The 12,566-nt window shown below is 41.4% G+C and overlaps 1 protein-coding gene across 8 annotated transcripts in view; it reads left to right on the forward strand.

The window, feature by feature from the left end:
* The window catches only part of SHANK2 (SH3 and multiple ankyrin repeat domains 2), a 315,835-nt gene that overhangs the window by 39,632 nt on the left and 263,637 nt on the right, over positions 1-12,566 (forward strand). For all 8 annotated transcript variants that reach the window (XM_033150235.1, XM_033150297.1, XM_033150242.1 and 5 more), the window contains exons 3-7: positions 1,838-2,041; positions 5,555-5,626; positions 6,960-7,068; positions 7,234-7,385; positions 8,359-8,526. In XM_033150235.1, the coding sequence (XP_033006126.1) occupies positions 1,838-2,041; positions 5,555-5,626; positions 6,960-7,068; positions 7,234-7,385; positions 8,359-8,526 (705 nt within the window). The remainder of the gene's footprint in view (positions 1-1,837; positions 2,042-5,554; positions 5,627-6,959; positions 7,069-7,233; positions 7,386-8,358; positions 8,527-12,566) is intronic.

The following is a 12,566-nucleotide window of genomic DNA, read 5'->3' on the forward strand; positions in this document are numbered from 1 at the left end:
TGACATTGTTTTACTCTCTCTTTTGCCTGTAGAACTGATAATAGTTCACTGGCCATGTCAAACATTTTTTTCTGTAGTTTAGACACAGCTATTCCATGGAGGAGTTATGTCTGCCAGCAAACATATTCATATATCACTACATTAAATGGACTGCCTGCCTGGAGGTTAATAAGGGCTGCTCAATATGTATGCCAAGGTGAAAATCATATTTGAGGAAGGTAGAAAGTCTAGGCTGGAATCCAAAGTTGTTCTTCCACTTATTATTTTCTGGAACGTGATATACAAGTTTAATGTACAACTAAGTTATATGTATAGCTTGTGTAAAGCTTGCTCTTGCATGGTCTTTCTACTTCGGTCACAGTTCTGTGGATCCAGCCATATACTTAGAGTACTTAGACTGCTTACATTGCCAGATTTGGGGTGTAAAATTGATAGTTACATTCACTTAACATGTGACAAGTATAAAAAACTATTAATTGTGATATATATATATATATGTGTGTGTGTGTGTGTGTGTGTGTGTGTGTGTATGTATAATTTCAGCAGCAGTTTTCTTAATGGCCTACTGCTACTAATTTTTTAGTATTGATTAACTTGTTTTAATGAACAATTAACTATTAAAATGAATGGGTTGTATGTAACTAAATTATACTCAGAGTAGACCCATTGAAATTACTGAACCTAAGTTAGTCATGTCCCTTGACTTCAATGGGTCTGCTCTGAGTAGGACTAACACTGGCTACAGCACCCAGAAACAACAATTATAAATACAACACCCAAGGATAATTATTATAAATAATTAAAAATAATCATATATTTTTAAAATTTCCATTGATTTTATTTCAAGTTAATTCCTATTTTATGCTTTAAACTTCACGTCTCTCACTATCCATGTATGATGTAAAAACTTGAGGCAGAGTATTTATACCAATGTCAAAGGACATTTCTTATAATTCTGCTACTGAAAGGCACTCTGAAACTAATCAATGCAGAGAAGCATTTTGGAGACAGCTTTACATCTGTATTCATGAGCAATCATCTCATTGATAAATGCATTAATGTGTGATATGTATTATTGCAGCATCTGCTCGGCTGTATATTTTCCTGCTGTATCATTAGCAGTATTTCTTCAATTTTGGTTTGAAAAGTAATTAGCAGAACCTAAAGCACAGCCTACTATCCCTTAAACAGAAATTTGTAAGTGCTTATAGTATTCCAGGTGACCATCTGTAAACATAATATATCCAATGCAGCTCATAATGTCATGAGCGTACACTGCAATGTCAGTTCAAATCAGTTGCAGTCTCTGTGGGCACACAGTGCTTGTTAGCAGACCGTAGTTAAATGGCGGCAGCAGAACAAGGGTGGGCTGTATGTAGATGCATGCTCAACTATAGCTGGTGGTGCAACTTTTAGTCATGAGCTGGCGCATCTGCATACAATAAGTACAGACTTCCCGTTTCCTCGGCTACCACTCAATCATGGTATCCTGATATTACTTACGAACTGCATCATTATAGTCACTATATCACAATGCTTGTCTAGTTTACATATGGAAATGCTTGTATACTGAAAATGTTCATATATTGCCTTTAATAGCATATAATGTGAGTCAGAAAGTTTAAATATGATACGTCTAGGTAAAGGAGAAAAATATTTTGAAATATGTCATTATCTCTTCTGGGATGGACAAGATTGTTTGCTTTGTATAAAGCATCAGCATTTATTTTAAATAATTAAAGAGGTACTCACCTTATGTAGCAGCCCTGATAATTTATGTGAATTGATTTATGTTTTGTGTGTACTAATTGCCTTTTCTACTTTTTGTGTTTTCCAGAAGTGTATTAGATTTAATCCTGAAGCCTCTGTATGGGTAGCAAAACAGCGAATTCTTTGCACATTGAATCAAAGTTTGAAAGATGTTCTCAATTATGGCTTGTTTCAGCCTGCGAACAATGGGAGAGATGGGAAATTTTTGGATGAAGAAAGACTTCTTATGGAATATCCACAACCTGTAAACAAGGGTGTTCCAACCTTAGAGGTATTTTAATGAACAATCATTTATTTAAGGTTTGAGTACTAATAGTATGAAGGTTGTTGTTGATTTTAATTTATTAACTGCCCTTCACCTAAGGTACTTGTATAACGTATATACAGAAGACTCACATCCTGGTACTTTGAAGCTGTTTTGAGTGGGGGGGGGAGAGGATCTGGGGAAAGTTACAATTGAAATAATGGAGCTAATATGATGGGCAGTTACATAGGTCTTGTCAATAATGTCTGTTGCCCTTTAGTAATCCTTGACAAAGTGCTCTAAATTTTGCTTCCAGGACAACCACATTTCCCCATGTCGTTAGTGCCAGCATATATTGTGACCATTGACTCCTCCTGAGCCCTACCTAGCAGGCTATCTGTTCTAAACCATGTGTGGCATCTTCAACCTCAGCACCAGGCAGGCAAATAATCATTCAGTGTGCCTGCTTGTCACCAACCCAGTTTATCTATGCCACTAATGATGATATTACACACTACAAGGATCCTCCTGCTCCCAGATAAAATTTCTCACTGTGAGAGGGTATCTGTTAGTCTCTCAAGGAGTAGGTCCCTTCTAAGAGATGATTCCCTTCTTCCTCAGAGTAACATTGCACTCCCTGAGACCCTGGGAGTGGGATGCTACCATTGGCTCCCTCAAGGCTTCATCCACCAACAACTGTGAGCTTCTCCCGGTCAGCCAACTTGGCCAACAGAAGTGAAGTAGTCCCCTGAGGTCCAAGAGCTCAATGTCTAGCAGACGGGATATTTCTCCATTACTTTCTACTTGCATACCTGTCAATATTGAATAGAATTACTTTGGTGCATGGGATTTGTTAGGTCAAAAGGGAGGAAACATAGTCCATGCTGCCCTTCTCACACAGCTGTCAACTCCGTTTGTTACCTTGCGTTTGCTTTGTCGGTGGGACCAAGATGCTTCATCAGCTGGGTTTCTCTTACTTATAGAGCAGCTTCCACACCAGGTTGGCCTAAATTTATAGCTCTGGCTTTCTCCAGCAGAGGCTTCAGCCAATTGTGGGTCAGGAGGGTCTCACTTGAAAAACACAAGCAAGAGTTGCTCAGTTACCTTTTGGTAGTGTTGCTTCTAGACACAACTGTCACAGAGTTAATTTGCTATGGGATGAGGAAGGAATGCCTGGACTGAGTCTTCTTTCCTAAGGGGGAAGAGATAAGAAAGAGAATGGGGCAGCAAGACTATTTTTAAAAGGAAACACTGAAGTAAATGATTAAGGATGGCAATTTCGCTCATCAACATGTCTAACGATCTTCCTTTTCTTCATCTGTGCATAGTAGTTTTTGAATTTCATTTAGTAAACAGAAGTCTATTTTTGACTTTGGTTCCAATGTATAATTACACGTTTTGGGGAAATTGCAACATGTTGAGAGCATGAACAGCAACTGCTGTATAGTTTAAGTGAAGAAATCTGGGGGGGGGGAGTGAGGTTATTTTTAAAAGAAGAATGGTACAAGAATATAGAACTCCACTGCTTTCAAATTTGAGATATAATTATGCGAGTTGACATGCCACGCCTCAGGGGACTACAGCAGGTGTATTCTAAAAAGCATTTCTTTTCTAATCTTTGAATACAAGATGACAAAATCTTACAATTCCATGTTCTTATGAAGGAGTTCACTATCTTCTCCTATGGACAGGAATTTCAGTTTATTCTGGGTGATCACAAACAATTTGTTTCTTATTGTTGGGCTACAATGCAGCCATCTATTTGTGGCAGCACCCATTTCTTTGTGTCTAGAGTATGGATCTTGTGGAATTCATTCGTTGTGAATTATGATCCAGACCGACTTGGAGCATTATCTCCTGGACTAATGTACAGATTTGAAGACTGTTATCCTTCAAATTTCACACTGAATCTTGCTGTGTAGTTTTCAGTTAAAACACACATGCACCAAAAGGGTTTTTTAAAATGTATATTTTAGGAGAAAATATGTTGGGAATTTGAATCTTGTGAGAAAGGTTAAAATATGTATTTAGATGTGCATTTTGTGCTGAACCATTTTTTAAAAGCACATTTTAATGCAGAAATGGGACAGAACAAATAATGAATGAGCGCACACAAAAGTGATACAGTCCTGAAACAGACTTATCTGCTCATCCCTGTTCTAAAGTGATAACACAGGTGAGATGAGAAGAAAGGAACAACGGGGAAAGAAACTGAAGCCATATTATACCAATTTTTGCTGTGCTATTGCAGTGCTGCCCTAAATTTCTGCTTAAGGAATATACCCAAACTTTGAACCCTCATAGTGTTCTTCATTATGCATAAGAATTCCTCGTGAAAAGTGCCATAGTGTATGAAAGCCTAAACATATACTTTTAAAGAAACTCAATAAAATACAATATTTTTCTGTGTTTAAGATGCCCCGATGTATAAGATGACCCCTATTTTTTGAGCCCAAAATTAAGAAATAAAAAATTGCAACATTCTGTGTATAAGATGACCCCCAATTTTAAACTTAAAAAAATTGGGGGGGGGGAATATAGTCTTGTTGTTGTTGTTCAGTCGTTCAGTCGTGTCCGACTCTTCGTGACCCCATGGACCAGAGCACGCCAGGCACGCCTGTCTTTTACTGCCTTCCGCAGTTTGGCCAAACTCATGCTAGTTGCTTCGAGAACAGTGTCCAACCATATGTATGTCTTATACATGGAAAAATACAGTATATAGGGTGCAATCAACTATAGTTGGGCATTTTAAAGGCTTGCAGTTTTTAATGGATGCAATGCACCCATGATATTTGACATAAATTCAGTTCATGCTAAGATATGGTTTGGCGTGATTAATAAATGGACAAATAATGCTTTGTGATCAGCCAGCAAAACAGAATAGGAAACCATGGTTGAAGTAAGTTTCCAAACTATGTTACAGGTAAAAACAAAATAAAATAAAAAATTCCTTCCAGTAGCACCTTAGAGACCAACTAAGTTTGTTCTTGGTATGAGCTTTTGTGTACATCCACACTTCTTCAGATACTTTCTTTCTTTTCCCCCCCAGATACTTTGGTATCTGAAGAAGTGTGCATGCACACGAAATCTCATACCAAGAACAAACTTAGTTGGTCTCTAAGGTGCTACTGGAAGGAATTTTTTATTTTATTTTGTTTTTTCCAAACTATGGTTTGTGTAGACTATGGCTTGTGATATCTGAAGTGCTTCTACAGACAGATGCACAAAGAGAAAGGAACTGGAAAAAAATGAAAACCGACAAGCAGTTCTAAACCATGGTGAATTTGTAAGTACGGAAATTCAGACAATGGTTTTGGTTATCAAGAACAACTAACACAAACTATGATTTTGTGTGCTATCTACATTAACACATAAGCCTTCTGTTGGTTGTCCCAGTATCTTGAGTGTTATGGGAACTGTCCCTTCAAAGCATGTTAACATTTACCTGGTTGCTTTTTAAAATAATAGTCACCATAACTATTCTTTTTCTAGAATATTTCTAAAATGAAAAGTAACATTCAAATAATGTTGCCATTTCAGTTTCGGTATAAGAAAAGGGTGTACAGACAATTTAATCTTGATGAAAAGCAGCTAGCCAAGCTCCACACAAAGGTATGTTTAAGTGAAGAGCCTCTAATGTGGTAAGAATAAAGACTAGCAGAAAATGTTGTTTAAGGTGTATTTTATCGACTTTTGTTAAAAAACTCCTGATTATAGGAACAAGCTAAGGAAATTACAATGCAGATAGCAACCAGGCTGTTAATAAGATCTGATACTGTGCACATTTTTTCATTTATTTAGTTGATCTGGTGAAACATTAAGGGGCTAATATCATTAATATATTGGAGGATTGAGAAGGCTATGATAGAGCATTAACACCAAGCCCGTGCAGGTGGCAGTGCTGTCAAGTATCCCGTTTTCCCCGGGATTCTCCCTTATTTCAAGCAGTTTCCCGCTGCTCTCCCTTATTTTTTATTTCCCTTAAATTTCCCGTTTTTAATGGAAGCAGCTCCTCCCCTGCTGGCCAGGGACTGGGTGGGAAGATCTCACCTACTTGGAGAGAGAAGCCTCAGCCCTCAAAGCAAGTGGGAGCCGTTTCCCGTGCTTACAGGGGGGGGTATTCCTATCCCTGCATTAGCCCCTATCCGTTGCCGCCGAGCCCCTCAGCCGGCCAATAGGGTTAGCTGGCGGGTGGAGCCTGGCTGCCTTTGAGCAGCTGCTGCTTCCTGTCCTGTTTTGATGGGATCAGACAAGAAGACGATGGGGCTCCATCCCGCGGAGCACATGGCTGCCCTCTTTGCTCCACTCCGAGCCCGAGCCTGCTTGGAGTTTACATTGCTGCTCTGCCCACTTTTGCTTCTGGCTCCACCCACCACTGACATGTGACTGTCCCCGGGATAGGTGAGACTGCTGATCCCTTATTTTCAAATCCAGAACTTGACAGCTATGGCAGGTGGGTGAGGGGCAGCCAGGTACACCTGGGCTGTGTCCTGGAGGGCTAGGCCAACCCAGGGGCCCTGCCAGGAACCTGCTGGACTTACACTGTCAAGCCAAGAACAAGACTCCCGCCCCAGGCCTCAGACAAGCTCTGCATGGGCCTCATTAACAATATTGCCCTGAGTAGGCATTATTTTAAGCCTGCAGTGCACTTGCCACCATTTACTAATAGGTGTGCTCAGAAAGATATATAAGTGAAATAGATTTCTATGCATAGGTGTTTAACACATATCATCCTGGGCTCCTTTTGGAGGAAGGGTGAGATATAAAATCTAAAAAATAGTAAAATAATAAACCAAAAGTAAATGGGCAGTAAGGTGTGTTTCATATGCATACTTTTATTAATGTTTACACATGATTTTGGATACACACTAGATGACGATCGTTGCTTATAACAAAACTGTATATTTTACAGCAGTAAAGTATTTCACATAATGCTATCTTTCAGGCTAATTTTCGAAAATGTATGGACCACGTTCACCACCTGTCTGTTGAAAAACTAACAAAGATGCTGGATCGGGGACTTGATCCTAACTATCATGACTTGGAAAGTGGAGGTATGAAGTAAATAATTCTCACGTGTTAGCAGAAAATACAGACTTCTTAGGAAATTGCGAAGAAGAAATGTCTAGTGTATATGAAGTGAGCTGAATTTATATTCTTTATATGACTTAAGAGGAGTTGCATAATTATTTATTTCATTTCATTCTTTCCCACTTTAGAAACCCCACTGACTTTGGCAGCTCAACTTAGCAATACTGTTGAAGTTATCAAAGCCCTGAGAAATGGAGGAGCTCATTTAGATTTCAGAGCTAAAGATGGCATGACAGCATTACACAAAGCAGCTAGAGCCAAGAACCAACTTACCCTGAAGGTAATTCATATGTTATGTCCATTATGCATTGTTTTATATAGAAGAGTGTATGAAGGAAAATGCTTGAGTTAATTATCAGCATCCTTAATGGATCTTTTAATCTACATTCACTCAAAGGATTCTTTTGTTGACTTCGGACTTCCAAGATTGGCTTTCAACAAAGAATTCATTTTGGTGGAAATAAAAAGGGTGGTGAAACTTTACCTTGTTGCCTGATAGGTAATATCTGTTTGTGCAAAATGGGAATAGAGCTACAGCCATTTATCTGACTTTGGAAGTGAATATCCGTTTCAGTGGGTTACTATCTTTTGTTAATGTGTTTGCCCTTTAAACTTAATGTGCATGAATTTCTTAATTTGTTGGGGTTTTTGCCATGTTGTTCAAACAGTGGAACAGAAGAGTAAGCCTCTGTATTTTGAAATTTCCTGATGGACCTAATAGGTCAGAAAGGTGCTGGGTTATGCATTTTTGGATATTAACTTCTTTATTTAATGTTTTGTTTTATTTAACAACATTTTGCCATAATCAACAAAGCTCTAATCCCAAAGTAAATACATTAAATATAGATTGACATAAGAACAACATTTCTTCTAGAAAAATTCAAAACTTACTTGAATGTGCTGTTGGAGCTAACTTTTGTTGACAATACTGTTTCTATGGTCGCCTGCCATTCTTGGTCACATATATGATGTTATGTTTTGCCATTATCACAAAATCCCAAACTTCATTAAACCTTTGCGAGGAATTAATGGTCGCACTAAAACAAACATTCTGTCAGCACAAGCATGTCTGCTTGGCTGACCAACCGACCGACCTTCTCTCTCCTCCCCCTGCATGAAGTTCAGGGTTTTTTGAACAGTATATGTATGGTGTGCACATAGATAGCCTTATGCAGAAATAAGAACCATAGGATATGCAGATCATCTTTGTTTAGTTATTAGCCTAATTCTTCAAAACCTATAATTACTTACAGACCCTCTTAGAACTTGGAGCATCTCCCAATTATAAAGACAGCTGTGGACTGACACCGTTGTATCACACTGCTGTGGTTGGAGGAGATCCATATTGTTGTGAGCTCTTGCTTCATGAACATGCTACTGTGGGTTGCAAAGATGAAAATGGATGGCAGGAGATTCACCAGGTAGGAAAGAAGATTAATTTTGGTGCATTAAGATAAGTCCAGGTGCACAGTGCAGCGGCGTAGCAAGCCAATTGGACGCCTGGGGCAGTGCGCATGGCCTGCTCCCAGGGGTGGGGCCAGCCGCCCGTAGGGCAGGGCAAGCCGGAGCAGGACACTCCACGGGGCCTCCAAGGAGTCTGCCTGCCTCCTCCCACTCAGCCGCCCCACAGCTGAGGGGGAGGCAGCGGGTGGACCGTTTGGGGCAGTGTAGTGCCTGCGGGCGCCCAAGCCACCGCGTCACTCCCAGGAGTGACACGTGGCTCAGGTGTGCTGCAGGCCCCGCAGTGAGTGCTGCCCAGCATTTTGTCACCCCCTTCAGTGGTGACACCTGGGGTAGCCTTCCTCCACTGCACCCCCCTTCCTCCCCCCCCAGCACAGTGAGATTTATTTTTCTGTAATCTTAAAATCTATTAGAAGTATCCAGATCTCCAACAACCTACACCTAGCATATGGTCATTCCTTTAGCTTTCTACAGACATTACTTTATTTTGGTAAGCCATTTCAATTAGGGCAGAGCTGAGCTCACTTACATCATTTGTAGTAATTTCTGTGGCTGTTGAAAAAAGGTTGCCAGTTTTGGGTGATTTTTGGCACTCAATGTGAATACATTTATGTTCTTTCTGTGCTGCCCTTTTGTGTGATATTTCCCTTTCTTTTCTTCTTGATGTCTTCAGCCCCATTTCCCCAACTGTCATTTAATCTTCTTGGCTATGATAAGCCATGTGATTTTGTGCAGGTAATGATATAATGGATGCTCAAAAATTGGGACAGTTACAGTAAAGAAGAAGAAGGGAGATTGTGCCAATAAGAAATAACAGTAGCTAAGAGTACAAAAGAATTCACTTTGGTGAAGTGAAGTTTGTTGAGTAATTTCTTTGGCTTCATCAAATGTGATCCTTTCAAATCAAATATTGAAATGAAGAAAATACATGGTACAACTCTAGTTTGTTTGTTTTCTATACCGCCCTATACCTGAAGGTCTCAGGGCGGATTACATAAAATAATTAAAAATGTTCACATAAAGTAATTTACAATAGTTTAAAATGCTTTTCCTTCTTTCAGATTTTTGCTCTTCTTGATAATTAATTCTACCACTAGAATGCAAAAAGTTGCCTGAACCTTATTTATGTGAGCAAAATGGTGCAGATTATTGATAAGGAATGACATGAGAAAAAACGCATTTCCTGACATGCCAGGTGCTGTGATCATTGTATGTGTTGCAGTGGAAATTTGACCATTTGAATCCTTTGTTTTTAAACCATTCTCTAAATTGATCCTTTACGTGCTGTCAGATAATACATAAAGCTGTAAGAATCATGGCCTCCCTCACTTTGTAAATGAAGCTCTGAAACAATTGCAATAGAACAGGGTTCAATACAGTATTTAGCAGGCGGAACCATCTCATTAGAATGGTGAAGCTTTCTGGACCTTACTTCCATAGCAGTGCTTCTGGTGCCCTCTTGAGCTACCCAGTGGAATGAATAATTCAATATTAATTAGGCAATGCTACAGTTCGTTCATCTCCATAGCTCTGTGTGTCTTCACTGCTTTCAGTGCTAGAAATGCTGGTAGTCTGGGAGAGTCATAAGTCTAAATGAGTGCCAAACATGTAGTAATTAGTGTTACCAAACTCCAGAGAAGGGATTCATAACAGTTTCACATTCCCATTTCCCTGTTCAAGCTATGCAGAGTTAATGAATATGGTTCTGCAGTAGGAGCCACCTAGTACGGTATAGTCAGCCAGAGCAGCAGATTTACATAATTTTACAATGCTGTTGGTGGAATGGGGAAATGTGGATCACTTTGTTTGTTGGACTCAAAATGTACAGCGGTACCTCGGGTTACATACGCTTCTGGTTACATACTCTGCTAACCCAGAAATGATGCTTCAGGTTAAGAACTTTGCTTCAGGATAAGAACAGAAATCGTGCTCTGGCGGTGCAGTGGCAGTGGGAGGTCCCATTAGCTAAAGTGGTCTTCAGGTTAAGAACAATTTCAGGTTAAGAACGGACCTCCGGAAAGAATTAAGTACGTAACCAGAGGTACCACCACTGTATTCGCCATCTTAGAACCATATTGTTTATTTGTTTGAATAATTTGCTAGCCACTCTAGAAATCATAGCAGGCAATTAAAAATAAAACCACCCTAAATGCAACATTTTGCCTTCTCCAGCTAAAAGAACTCAACAACAACAAAGTTTTCATGTAAAACTGAACTGCTGTGGATAACAACAGCCAGGGCCGGCGCGTCCATTTAGACGAACTAGGCGATTGCCTAGGGCGCCAAAATGGAGGGGGCGCTGGCCAGGCTTGGGCGGGGGTGTGGGACAGGCTAGCAGCAGCTTCTCCGCTGTAGCGGAGAGGTGCTGCTTGCCCCCTACACCACCCCCCGGCTCCCGCTAAAGCAGGCTTTGGCGGGGGCGGCGGGATGGGCGAGCAGCGGCTTCTCTGCTACAGCGGAGAAACCGCTGCTTGCCTCTCCACCCCCCACCTCCCGTTAAAGCAGGCTTTGGCAGGGGGCGGGGACAGGATGGGCGAGCAGCGGCTTCTCCGCTATAGCAGAGAAGCCGCTGCTTGCCTTTCCACCCCCACCTCCCGCTAAAGCAGGCTTTGGCGGGGGGGCAGGCGGCGGGACGGGCGAGCAGCGGCTTCTCTGCTACAGCGGAGAAACCGCTGCTTGCCTCTCTGCTACAGCAGAGAAACCGCTGCTTGCCTCTCTACCTCCCACCTCCCGCCAAAGCAGGCTTTGGCGGGGGGCGGGGGGGGGGGGCTCCAGAAGATTGGTGTCGCCTAGGGCTCCAGAAGCCCTAGCACCGGTCCTGACAACAGCGGCAGGCAAACTTACATGAAGGGAGCTCCTCAGGCGATGTGCCAAAACATAGAGAGTCCTATCTCCAATCACCACTCCATATTTTACTCCAGGTGGCCTTTGAGGCCAGTTTTAATAGTTGATCAAGTTGGGGTTGGGGAAACGGGACCATATAGTCCTCTTTTTAAATATGTATTAGACATGGAGGTTGTGTGCTTAAGATAACATGTAATTTGGCCCTTTGGCTTTATGTGGAAGGGGTGTGGCAAAAACAGCTTTTATACCTCACTCATCTCTCTTCTGTGTTGTGTGGCTTTGCGAAGGTGTGCATGTTTTTTTCTTTGGTAAGAAGTAGAAAAATTGATGGAGGGATAGTGCCTCTGTTGGGAGACTTGTTGTGTTTCTTCGAGGGTAGTTTGTCTGCCTTTGGTCCCCACCCTGCATTCAGCTCTCACCTGTGACTCCTAGAAGTTGCTAGCATGTGACAGCAGCCACACCCTGGGAAAAGGCTTTGATTGGCAAGCTGAACCAGCTGATGGGTCTGAAACCCTTGGTGAATTAGGAACTTCTCCTGCAGGTGAAGACAGGCTCTGGCAGATTGAGCAGACGAGGCCAAGATTGGGTCCAACAGTCAAGAAGTAGATTTCTGCACAAGCAGTAGAGGGAAGTGAGGGGCAGATGGGGCTAGTTAACCAGGGAAGGTAGCTCATCTAGGAGAAGGAAAACTCTGATCCTAAACCTGCTATATGGGATATCTTTGGGAGAAGAAAAGGCTAAGGAGTAAATCCTGCACAAATCCAGAGTGGAGACCCTAAGACAGGTGGGGGAACTCCCCTGTGAGGAAGGGTCGCAGTCTGTGCAGCTGTGTAGGTCACTGCTGTTCTTCCGGCTTCCAAACGCAGCCCATCACTGGCACTTAAAGTAGCGGCAAGCCTTGAGTTAGTTTTCTCTGTCTTTCTATCTGCACATAGCTTCATTGTGAATTCTTAACACTTGCTGAACCTGATATATTAATTCATAATCTCCTTTTCAAAAGGCCCTATGTGCACCTCACCGCCTTTGTTTGCACTGGGAACTATCATAAGAAATCAAAAGCAGTCTTTTGTAGTTGTAATCGGAGACAAATCAGGTTGGTTTACATCAAGAATGTGGGCTAATTGAAGAGTACAGGCTCAATAGGGGGGAAAGTCAT

This window comes from Lacerta agilis, chromosome 1 (assembly GCF_009819535.1).
Source record: "Lacerta agilis isolate rLacAgi1 chromosome 1, rLacAgi1.pri, whole genome shotgun sequence".
Taxonomy (NCBI): domain Eukaryota; kingdom Metazoa; phylum Chordata; class Lepidosauria; order Squamata; family Lacertidae; genus Lacerta; species Lacerta agilis.